Below are 13,073 nucleotides of genomic sequence, written 5' to 3'. Positions count from 1 at the left end.
AAAGCAAGATTGTCTGTCTAATTAATATCAACTGAAAATCATGGGGAAAAACACAATGGTGGAGGCTCATGATCTCTAGCATTAGAAAAATAACTGCCCCCTCTAACTCTTCAGGGATTCCCATAGACTCTTGTATGATTGTCCTTCATTCTCAAAGGGGACCATGACATCAGGGAGATAATGGCATGGCTTGCAATTGACTTTAATTTGAGGGAGGGAGCGTTGTGCAAAATTACCAGCCTCACTTTCTCCTCCAGAGCCATCTGGGTTCAGTAGCCAGATATAGATTAGGATGACTGATGATGGCCCTGGATGCAGTGGGAGACCTTGGCCCTTTTAAGCTAAGGTCTTTTCAAGTTCTCACTTTGAGGCAATGCCCATTCAATGAATAGAACTCTTTAAGAAGTGATTCAAGGGATGGCCCCTTTAACTTAAAAAAAATCAAATTTGGAGGGGAAGACCCTCAGGGTTGCTGGCCAAAAGAGAAACAGTTACTATTTATATAATTTAAAAGGGCCAAGGTCTCCCACTGCATCCCACTGCCCATAGACTCTAAGGGGAATAGGAAATAGCCTTGCTCTGAGGATCCAGCCTGGCAATACAATAGGGATGGAGGGAGTAAGTCCAGAGAATGTGTTACATTCACACAACAATGAATAAAGTGAACACACTTTTATTTTTGTAAAGGTGTTCAGGGAATTTATGATTAAAAACTGTGAAACTGTGTACACCAGAGCAGCATCTATTTATCAAAGGCCCATCTTCACTGTCCCATATCCAGGGGAGAAGAGGATGGTATCCAAGTACATGTTGTCCAGGAGCCCCAGGTATTGATATGTACACCTTCCACATGAAATTTGATCACTTTTCAGAGTCTATCTTTAAGCATGACCTTCTTGGAGAGTGGAGATTTTATAAACTCATCCTGTGTTTCTTTTATCTTGAGACCATTTTGGAATTTGGAATTTCCCCTTTTTACTTTTCCATCTGGCCCAAATCATATAGTTTATAATTCCACTCTCCATATGGGAAGATGTCTACTTTAATTGTTGTCCAAACCCAAGCAAGATGATTTTAGAAAAACCTGGAAAGACTTACATGAACTGATATATAGTGAAGTGAACATTGTTCAATAAAGAATTGTGAGTGACTTATTCTCAGAAATATAATGATCCAAGACAATACCAAAGTGCTAATCATGAAGCATACTATCTATCTCCAGAGAAAGAACTGATATTGTTTGAATACAGACAGAAGCATGCTATTTTCACTTTCACTTTGACTCTTCTTGTACAAGATGACTAATGTGGAAATGTTTTCCATAATTGCACATGTATAACTTATGTCTACTTGTTTACCATTGCAAGGAAGGGTGAGGGGAGGGAGGTAGGCAGGGATAGAATTTGGAACTCAAAATTTTAAATAAAAATGTTAAAGAATTGAAAAAAATTAAAAGAATTTCCCAACAAAAAAAAGTTGTCCAAAACTGTAATCTGAAAAATTGTTCTATTCGCCCAAGTCAGCTGGTCACCTTAACCTTGATCCACAAGCCTCAGCAGAATCCTCTTGCTCTGAAGTAGTGTTTGGCATAGAAGGAGGTAAACAAAACCCCCATTTATATCCATAGTTTGCTGCTCTGACTCCAGTCATATCATCTTAATGGGACATTGCTTGCACTGCACTGTTTGAAGACAGTAGTATTAATGTCCTGTACAGTCTGTTCCAATGAGGTCAAAATGAGCTCTTTGGTTCCTTGGATAAGCTATTGCTCATTTTCTTTTTAAAGTCAGTTATGATACCCTGAGTTACCCTGCTGTGTTATTTTTAACATCTTATCAAGAATTATGCAATAGTTTCTGGTAGATGATTCTGTTGTTGCTTCAGTGTAGAATCCTGTATATTTTCCATTGGGTTCTTGGATTTTCTTCCCATATATGATGTTATAATATATTTCATACCACACTTGTGACCGAAACCTGGAAGAAACAATACCTGGTGAAAATTTGTTTTAGTTTAAAACAAAATCCTCCCTCCAAGTCTACATCCTCTAAATGACAATAAGATATAAATAAAAATTTCTATTATCTGTAGTTTTTTTAATCTATATTTGGGGGGCAACAAATACCTCCTTGCTCATTTATATACTTGCAAGAGGACCCATGGTAAATGATTGATATTTGCAGGTTATGTTAATGGATTTAAAGATTAAAATTAAAATTTACTGGTAGAAATGAGTCAACTGAGTATACCATGATTCACCTGATTATTTTAATTCAGAGGTTTTTAACCTTTTTTGTATCATAGACCCCTTTAGCATTCTGATGAAGCTGATGGATCTCTTCTCATAATAATGTTTCAAAACGCATAAAACAAAATGCATAAGATTACAAAGGAAACTAATTATACTGTAATACTATTATCAATATATATTTTTTAAAAGTTGACATACCCTAGGTTGAGAACTCCAGTTTTTGTTGTTTTGCATACATAATATGCCATATTAATAAGCATGTCACAAACCCTAAAATGGGTTGTGGGCATTTTCTCCTGCCTCTCAGGTTTTCATCTATTCAACTCATTCATGCCTTCAAGTACACTCATTCTTTGATATTGTTTCTCACTGCATTAGGCCAGACAAAAATAGGCATCTATCACCTACAAGCCAAAATTCCCAGGAGAACCTCATTCAAATGCAATAGAAAAGAGAACCAGACTTTACTGCATTTCTTTTAGGCATTGATAGCTACAAACTAATTTATCATTGAAATAAAGTAGGTTTTAGTTAGTGAGATGAGAGAATTATAGTATATCAGAGTAGGAAAAGGGCCTATGAGATCACTTACAGATGAGGATACTTAAGGTCCAGGTAAGTGAGCTAATGACAGAGTCAAAAGGTGAACCCAGGTGTTCTAAATTTTCCCTTCAGCATTCTTTCACCTATATCATGCTTCCTGTCTTTACACCAAAGATTTTGTGTTTTTTGGCTACCAATTTTTTTTACCAGAAAAAGAAAGGGAATAATAGTAATAGCAGGATTATTTGCATAATTCACTTCCAGGAAAGAAGTGTTCAAGAAATTTTCTATGTAATTATTTATTAGAATCTTTAATATTAAGAAATATTAAGATTATAGAATCACCCACTGAACTGCATTTTCCATCATGCATTTCTCTATGTTTTAGAGATACCTGGATTATGATATGATCAATAGGATAGGCTATAATAGGTTACAATAGGATAGGTTGCAGTAAGATTTAGAGCTAGAAAGTGCCTTAGAGGTCATCTAGTCCACAGTCCTCATTTTACAAGTGAGGAAACTGAGGAACTGAGACCCAGCAAGGCTGTGTCTTACAGGTACTAACAGAGATGGGATTTGAAACCAGGACAGTCAGTCAGCTAGCATTTATTTATTAAACATTTACTATGCTAAGTGCTTATTATACATTTCCTGTGCTACAAAGAAAGGCAAGAACAATTCCTATCCTCAATGTGCAAATACTGTAATGGAACAGACAACATGCAAACAACTATGTACATAGATGGTATGTACAGAATAAATTGGAGATAATCTTAGAAGGAAGGAATTGGCATTAAAGGAAATCGAGAGACTTTTTTTCAGAAAGCAGGATTTTAGCTGAGACTTGAAGGAAGCCAGAGATGAAGAGAGAAAGAATTCCAGGTGCGGAAGGCAGCAATTGAAAAGCTAGAGTCAGCAGATGGAGTGTCTTGTTTGAGAAACAGCAAGGAGGAAGACTATATGGAGGAGAAATAAGGTATAAGTAGACTTGGAGTCAGGTTATGGAGGCCTTTAAAGGTCAAAGTCAAGGCCCTCTGATTCTAGATCCAGAACTCTTTACATTGTATCCTACAGGGAGCCTCCCTTTTTAGACACTTCATGGTAATTTCTTTATAATATATTGCACAAGTTCAATGAATTAAAAGAGATTAGAGAAATTTCCATGTAAATTCCATCTTGTGTGAAAAGCTCTTTCTCCAAACATCATTTTTGTGAATTTTACTGCTATATATCTAAAGTGGGCCTCATACAATGAATATCACTAAGGCTTGTTAGTATGGGGCTTGTGACGAGAATATGACTCTGTAAGGGCATATTTTCTTCAAAAGGAATAACCCTAAATTGTAGTAGGAGAGGGCAGTGAAATAGCAATAACTATTAAGAAGATATTAAAAATTAAGAAACCTATTGTTCAACTCTTTTATGGTCCCTTAGAATGAACTTACTTCGGCCATTCCTCTCCTGAGATGATGTGTCATCATTATTTGACCTAGATCTATAACTTTCCAGTGTCAATTCTGAAATGTCATTTTCTGTAATATAAAAAAAAGTTAATTAGTATTTCCTAGGGATTACATAGATGTGTGCTTTGAGTTAGAATTTCCCACTAGAGTATATAGTTGTACAAAAGATGCATTACTTCCCTTATTTCATCACATAACTATATGGAATAAGTACATCCAACCAATGTGTTAGCATAAATAATAGGTCACATTTACATACTCTTTTAAGGTTCATCAAATGCTTTCTTCAACATTGCTATAAGATAGTGAGTTATTTTTCCTATTTTACTGAGGAGGAAATTAAGACCCAGAGAGGGTCATGGGATCAGAGATGTAGAGCTGAAAAGCCATAGAGGCCATCTAGTCCAACATGTTTATTTTAGGGATGAAAGGGAGGCCCAGGGCACGTAAGTAATTTATTCAAAGTCACACAGATAGTAAGAGGCAAAGGTAGAATTTGAACCCAGGTCCTCAAATTGTAAAGGGCTTTTCACAGTCACACAGCTAAACTGAAGCTGAGTTCCAAGTTAAATAATTTTTCCATTACACTACACCATCCTGCCTTTCTGATCTTATTTCCTCATCTGTAACATGGGAACCTAATATTTGCAGTGCCTACCACCCAGGTTTTGAGAAAATCACATTGTAAATGTAACACTCAGCTGAAAACCTATTTGCATATGACTCTTCCCATTGGTGGAAATTGATTACTCAATGCTGTACACCAACATGAGGGGAGGAGTTGGTACATACAAATAGGAGCTATTTTCTGAGTGTCCACTATGAGTCCAGCACTGTGATAAGAGTGCTAACAGTGGACAAGGAACAACTGGATAGCAGACTCAAATATTGTTCAGAAAATACACATTATGGTGGTTCCTGGCCAGCTTGGAGAGTGGAAAATTGAAAAGAGGCATTTTACTAGCAAAGATAATATTTTCTTCATTTGTACAAGTACAATGGAGAAAACAAGTGACTGACTGGGGTATTCTACAGCATTGTTTATAAAATATGATGCCAGGATCATTGAAATGCTCAGAGAGCTAGACCTTTGAGTATTAATCTAGGTGAAGCAGTAGGAACAGGATCATACTCGTGTCAGTAAAACAGGTTAGGGATAATCAGGCCCTCTTATAACAGCACTTTTATTGTTGTAAACAATACAAAAAAGCAACTCCAAAGGACCGAAACTGCTAATCACAGTGCCTCCAGCATACTACATTTGGGCAGATGCTATCAATGCTGGTTAGAAATCATCCTTATCGGGGTGGCCAGGTAGCACAGCAAGTAAGAGCACCAGCCCCAGTGTCGGGATGACCTGGGGATTGAATCTGGGCTCAGATACTTAGCACCACACTCAGAAATAACTGGCCGTGTAAACTTGAGCAAGTTACTTAACCCCAATTGCTATATAAAAAAATAAATTTAGAAAAATCATCCTTATCCCCAAGTCCATTTTTTGTTTATTCATTTTTCAGTTGTATCTTTGTATTCTTCGAAAACCCATTTTAGGTTTGCTTTTTCCTTCTCCAAACCAGTAGAAATGCAGAGACTACCTTCGTATTTATTCCAAGTCCAATACTCTATCCACTGCACCACCTAGCTGCTCATAAGTCCATTTTTAGCCTACCTAATAACTCACAATATAAAAAGATCTTCAGTTCTTCGTAGTAAAAACATATAGCTTTGATAAAGAAATTATTTGTTTGTGAAGCATGGATGAATATTCAGTTCAAATCCTTTCTAGTTCCTTGAGAAAGATAATAAAAGGGACAGACTGGATTTTGATGTGAAATCTGATCCTTAGGAGTGCAACAAGGATAGCCACTCACTAGTTAAGTGTCTAGGAGCACATTTCTTCATTTCTTTGATTGTCATTTTCCTCAACTGCAAAATGTAATAATATTTAGTCTGTTTACCTCACAGTGCTGTTGTGAGGAGAGTGTGCAACATAAATAGGAGCTATTATTTTCATAGCCAGCCCATTTTATCAGCCACCAAAGTGGTCATCTTCGGACCTGGTAAGGTAGCTTTCTTATCTTGCTATAAATTCCCTGAATGACTGTGGCCTCCTGTAGCATTGCAGCCTATAACCAAAACCAGTAGAAATGCAGAGACTACCTTCATATTGTTAAATATATATTTATGTATATATACACATATATATATATACACACATACATATATACAAACATACAGCTGAGAAATTTAGAGAATTCAGTGAGAACAATCAGTTACCAGGATTGTGTGATCCCTATGGATAGTGTCCTAAAAATCTTAGTGCAGTTTTAAGCTTCAATGGCTTACAACTTCACCAAGACTTCCCGAATACTTTATAGGCAAACAACTAACAAAATGAAATATTTACCTTTCCTTCCAGTTGTTTTGACACAATGGGCATAATATAAATGCAGCTATACTGTTTTGAAACTTACCTTTCTTCCATATCACATGTGCTTTCCGTAGCTTCATTATAAAGAGTTGTACTATAATGAAGAGGACCAGAATGAGGAAGGACACAAGAGTGAGCAACAGAATTCCATGTTTCTTCTTTGTGAGTTCTACAGAGCTTGGATTTACTTCTGTAAGAAAAAGTAGAGCAGTTTAGATGCTTCACATCATGTGAATCTTATATCTGACACTTAACTAGCCGTATGACCATGGGCAAATCACTTAGTGTCCCTGAACCTCAGTTTCCTCATCTATAAAATGGTAATTATGGTACTTGTAGTTCCGACCTCACAAGGTTGTTGTAAGGCTCAAATGTGATGATACATGTAAAACACTATTTGCAAGGTGTCCCAAGTCTTAGTGCAAATGTGAGATTTAATAGTATTATTATTATTACTTATTAAGTATTTTACACACACCACCATATTGTTATTTATTAATGTGTGGACAACATGAGGATATGAAGAACAGAGACTATGTCTTATGCCTCAAATTTCAATAGTTTAAAACTATTTTACCAGGACTTTGGGGACACCGTGTATTACTGTTAGCTTTTCTCCCCCTCAGAATTCTTGAACCACTGAGTGTCTTTTTTTAACATGGAATATAACTGATTAGGGAACTTGGAAAAAAAGATTCAAGGGAGAACCTCAAGGGAGGGCATGATATTGTTTTGTATACACACACACACGTATGCATGCATGCATGCACACACACAGCTGAAAAGATGAGAACATTTTTTTCTCAATATCATCATCATCATTATCTAAACCAAACACACACTTACTACACATAAGGCTTGGAGGTAGGTCCTGGAGAAATGATGAGGCATAAGACATTGTTTCCATTCTCTAGGACCTCACAATTACACAAACATTAACAGATAAATAACAGTATAAGGTGACGAATGCTAAATACCAAATAAGTAACAATAATAATATGAATAGCTCCCAGATCTATCTGTGATAGGATGGGGACAGCTGACACTTGCAGTCCCCGTAAAAGGGGAGACAAGTGGAGTCAAAGCTGAATCATGAAGGACCTCTCTGACATATGACCATTGGACATACTGAGCATATGACTCTACAGCACCTTCAGACTGTCTTGGAAACTTGGGCGATTAGGTTTGTTCTGCTTGGCCCTAGAAGGCACAACTAGGACTAATGGGGGAAGCTGCAAAGAGGTAGAGCTTGGCTCATTGTTTCCCAACAATTAGAGCCACCCCAAAGTGGAATAGGCTGCTTTGGGATATAGTGGTTTCCCCTGACTAGAGGTCTTTCAGAAAGAAAATATCCCCTTATTGGTGATGCTTTAGAGGGAATTCTTATGTCACTTTAGGTTGAACTAGAGGGTCTCTGAGGTCCCCTATGACTGAAAGTCTAGGATTAAATTTCTATGAGTTCAGAGAAGAGATGATCACTGAAATCTGAGGCAGTTGGGGAAGGGTTCTTGGGATTTGAACAGGTTCTAAAAGGAAGGGTAGGATATAGAGTGGAGAGGAGGTTTGAGGGCATTGTAAATAGGGGGAATGATGTAAACAAATGCATGGAAGTTGTGCATCTAATGGTGTGCTAGAGGAATAATGATCTCTCTCTCTCTCTCTTCCCCCCCTCCTTTCCTCCCCCCTCTCAAAGGAGAGCAGCTAATAATTCTTGACTTGCCTTAGTGACAATGTTATTCTTCAAAAAGTGAAGAAACCAATGAAGGGAACTTTTGTTCCAGATCTGACTGTCATCAATAAGGAATAACTTTTTGCTAGGGTAGAACTGATAGAAACCTTAGAGGGAAGTGACCACTCCAGCTTAGAATTTGTGATGAAGGAGAGAAAAGCCATACATAATTTGATGAACTCTCTAGATTTAGGGAGAATAAGTTTTAAAGGGTTCAGAGAAAAGTGCTAGAAGAAGCCTAGGAGGGATGGGAAGCAGCTCTCAAGAATGATAATCTGAAGACACAAAGAGAAACAGTACTGACATGGAGGAGTTGTCAGAAGAGAATATTGTGAATACACAGGGAATGCATTGACAAACATGTTTTTAGAAGGTACATACTAAAAATATATTCAAAAGCAGGTAATGGAGGATGAAATAAAATCTATAGTCTACATAAATAGTGCCAAGAGTTCTAAAGCTCAGAGTAAACTGAAGTTGGGCAAGGCAACAACAAAAGGGTTCTTTGAGACCTTTTGAGACCCTTAGGCCTTTCTAAGTTCCATAAGACTTACTCATTTCAGGCTAACAGCTCTGGACCTGAAGATATCACTGAATAATGATTCAGAAATTCATCAAGAACCTACAAGAAGTGAATTATTCTAATTCAGAAATGCCAAAGCACAAAACACAAAAACAAAAAAAACCAGCGAGAAGCCCAGGAGCAATAGGAAAGGGGGCCAGTTGCAAAGCTGGGCAAACCTGCAGCCTCCTACCATGACAAGAGAAACCAATTAGAGGTACATGTAGTCTTCAGGGTTCTGTGACTGGAAGCAGCAAAAGCCAAGCTTTGCACCCTCAACCTTTATGACAAAAGAAAGAAAAAAAGAGAGGAAGAAAGAAAGAAAGAAGCCTCTGGGTGGTCAGAAAGTGCCAAGATGGGAACCTTGGAGAGCAGCAGCAACTGGAGCAATAGCATTTCACCCAGAGGCTTCTTTGCCTAAGGTCACGTGGCTAGTTTTTTTGTGTTAAGTGTTTGAGGTCATATTTGAACTCAGGTCCTCCTGACTCCAGGGCCGGTGCTCTATTCACTGAGCCACCTAGCCACCCCAGAACAAAAATAATTTCAAGAGGAAAGGCAGACAAGCAGGAAAAATATTGAAAGTAACATGTAGAATTAATGACATACATTTTTTAAAAAGCAAGTGTGAAATAGGTATTCATGGTTTCATATAGAATCTTTTTGTGTTCTGTTCTTTCCCTTAAAAATTCTCTTTTTGGTGTTTGAATTGTGAATAAAAAAATTAAAAGGAAAAAGTGATCGTTGGTATCTAATATTGCCCAAAGGTCAAGGCCATTGAGAACTGGGAAAAAAAGAAATCATTGAAATTGGTGATTAGGAGGTTAAAATGTCAAGTGCCTATTCATAGTAGGATAAGTGAACTTACCAGGGGAGAAGTCAGATTTCTGACTAGTTTGTTCATGTCTGGTTGTGTTCATTTCCACAGAACTGAACTCTTCTATTACTATTAAGTAGAAAAGAAGGTATATTAGCTTCATATTTTTTTATTCCAGAGTAGTTTGGAGAGTTAATAGCAATGAGAACAACTTATATTTCTATAATACCTTAGGATAGGCACTGGTCTTGTGATTTTCATTGGCACAGAGAACTCTCAGATGAGGCAACTCCCTTTCCCAATGCAGGTCAATGCCTTCTCTGCTACTTACAGTCTTTGAATAAATAAAAGATACCTTTTTGGTGTCATGGACACCTTTGGAAGTCTGATAAAGCCTATGGCACCCTTCTCAGAATAATGCTTTAAAATACATAGCATTACAAAAGAAATCATCTATATTGAAATACAAAAGTCAAAACATTAAAAAAAAAGTTCCTGGGCCACAGATTAAGAACTCCTGTAAGAGTTGCTTAAGAACCCTGAAAAGTTAAGTGATTTATTCAGAGTCACACAGTCAGTATGTTTCAGAAGCAGTACTTAAACCCAGTTTCAAGGCCAGCTCTATGTCCACTACTGCACACAACCTCATAATTATTAAGGATTTTAAGAAATAAATTTCTCACAACAGAGGTAGGTAATTTTTTTGAGGGGGTGGAGGAGGGTCTCAGTTTATGTCTCCATTGATGTAAGGAACTCCTAGAAAGGAAATTTCCTCTCCTAAAAAGTCATCAACTATCAGCAACTGTTTGTCACTTACAGTTTTAGAGAGTTGTCTAGGGCACTGAGAGGTTTAGTGACCTATCCGTGGTCTCATAACCAGTATGCATTAAAGGTTTGAATTCAGGTTTTACTAACTCAGGTCTTGGCCCTCACTCTTCTATTTACATAAATATTCCTACCCCCAGAGGTTAACTCCCAGTAGTCACACAGATCATTTGTCTCTGAGTCAGGATTTGAACCCAACCCTCCTTAATCAAAATCCAATTCTCTTTCCACTAAATTATGCTTAAATGAAATAAATGACATCTCTAAAACTACCTTGATGTCCTTTCACTATAAGGACTCTTGTCCATTTTTGATAGTCAAAATATTTCGGAAGAAATATGCAAACTAACCTTGACTTCCTAAATCAGGGATAGCTAAGGTAGGAATTTTTTTAAGCTTGTAGCTGTGTAAATGGTATAGGAGACAAAAATAGGACAGTGAGGCAATAACCTCTTCTGTTCTGTGAACAAGGAATAGAGGATTTGTAATACCTAGAGGTATGAAGCATATATATGTAATAATGTGCTGAAATATAAGTTAATTTACCTTTCAGCCCTAATATTTGCTTATACATCAGTACAGACTTTCCTGAATTAGCTAGATAAAAGTGACATTTTAAAATCAAGCAGCTCCCCCCTCTGAATAAATATGATCTCTTTGTGTAAGAATATCATCTTTAACACCATCTAGACCTACAGTTTGTTCAGCCCATCCAGTGCAGGGATTTCAGACTGTTGCACAGTGCCACTGTGTGGTTTTCCAGGGGAAGTAAGAAAACTGTGTCAAAAATGTAACTAGTCATGATGAGAATTCATCATGGAAGAATTATAGAATAATAGAAGGAAGAGAAGAAGAAAAGGAAGGAAGGAAGGAAAGAAGGAAGGAAGGAAGGAAGGAAGGAAGGAAGGAAGGAAGGAAGGAAGGAAGGAAGGAAGGAAGGAAGGAAGGAAGGAAGGAAGGAAGGAAGGAAGGAGAATAATTTAAAATCTATAACAATGTAGGTAAACCTAGATAGAATGGCACCACACATGGTGTAGCTTAGTAAATAGAGGATCCTGCCTGAAAAGCAGTACAGATCTGGCTATGTAAATGAGATTTTGAATGCTGAATACATTTGGCTTTCATATCTTATCAAATTTTGCATGTCTTTAAGTAATAAAAGGGAGAATTGAACTGACAAGGAATTGCAGTATCCCAGAGTCTCTTGTGCTAGGAGTGCATAATGAAAGTATAGATATATTCCAGAACATTCCAGTTCTAGAACCGTATGTGGTAGGTATTGGGATTTTTCAATCAAAATAAAAAAGTTTAAACATCAGAAAGACACAAAAAATAGAGTTGAAGCAGGCTTCTCAGGAATAAAACCTGTCTTTTTAAAGTCTGCCAGCTTAAGGACTTACCAGGTTCAGTGGGAGATTGAGAGGACTGAAAGGATAATGTGCTATGCTCCATACTATCTGAATCTGAATCTGGACCTGTTAGAATTAAGTGGGAAAAAAACACAATTTAAAAAATACAGAGACTGACTTTTCAAATATTGTATCTGGAAGAAATTCCAGAATGAGTCTGATTCACCTTTTTATTTTACCAAAGCCCTAGAACTACATGCTTTAAGGGTCTTTGCACCAGTTTTTGTCTCTTCCCATTAGATTATAAGATTCTTGAGGGCAGGGACTATCCTTTTTCTCTTTGTACCCCCAGGACTTAACACAGTGTCTGGCACATATAGACATTAAATAATTGTTCACAGAATTTGGAACTCAAAGCTTTAAAAACAAATGTTGAAAGTTGTTTTTACATATAACTGGGGAAAATTTTAAAAATAAAATAAACAAAAAAAGAAGAAAAAATGTTGAGCGATTGAGTTTTTTTTTTTATTCTGCATCCTGTTTTTTGCCTATCTGTTGACCAGCTGGGCAATCTAGATGACCATGCGCGGTACCTTCAAATACTGACATACTTGGCTACAGTCATAAGGTAAAGTATGGATTTAGGATTGCCCTTGCTCAAGAGGCAGAATAATATAGTGGCTAGACAGCTGACCTTGGAGCTAGAAAGTTCCACCTACAACCCATTCTAGCTGTATGACTGTGGGCAAGTCATTTAACCTTTCAATGCCCCAGGCAACTCCCTAAAATTATAAGTTTCAAAGAAATTCCAGACCTGAGACCTTTCTATTCCAATGAAATCATAGATGTAGGCAACAGACAAATTACATGTGGTGTGTGTATGTATATACCGTGTTTCCCCGATAATAAGACACTGTCTTATTAATTTTTTTGGAAAGAAAAACACCAGAGGGCTTATTTTCAGGGGAGGGCTTATGTTTTCCTGCCTCAGCTCTCCTCCGCGGCACTGCTCTCAATGGCGCCAGCAAGCAAATCACTGGGGAAGAACAGGATGACGCGCTCACTGCTGCAGCTCGGAGCGCGGCGTGTGTTTCACGGGGGGG

The 13,073-nt window shown here is 37.4% G+C and overlaps 1 protein-coding gene across 1 annotated transcript in view; it reads right to left on the bottom strand.

Moving 5' to 3' along the window:
* Window positions 1-13,073, bottom strand: part of CRTAM (cytotoxic and regulatory T cell molecule) — a 36,028-nt gene continuing 22,955 nt past the window's right edge. The window contains exons 6-10 of the mRNA XM_069070251.1: window positions 12,022-12,096; window positions 9,848-9,925; window positions 6,735-6,881; window positions 4,243-4,329; window positions 1-1,976 (exon numbers count right to left, since the gene is read on the bottom strand). Of these exons, the coding sequence (XP_068926352.1) occupies window positions 1,843-1,976; window positions 4,243-4,329; window positions 6,735-6,881; window positions 9,848-9,925; window positions 12,022-12,096 (521 nt within the window). The 3' untranslated portion in view covers window positions 1-1,842. The remainder of the gene's footprint in view (window positions 1,977-4,242; window positions 4,330-6,734; window positions 6,882-9,847; window positions 9,926-12,021; window positions 12,097-13,073) is intronic.

The sequence above is a fragment of the Petaurus breviceps genome, unplaced genomic scaffold, assembly GCF_028583685.1.
Source record: "Petaurus breviceps papuanus isolate PSGF00001 unplaced genomic scaffold, PetGlider_PUasm1.0 90804, whole genome shotgun sequence".
Classification (NCBI taxonomy): domain Eukaryota; kingdom Metazoa; phylum Chordata; class Mammalia; order Diprotodontia; family Petauridae; genus Petaurus; species Petaurus breviceps.
The sequence above is the reverse complement of the archived record's forward strand: the minus strand, read 5'-3'. Positions and strand labels throughout refer to the sequence as shown.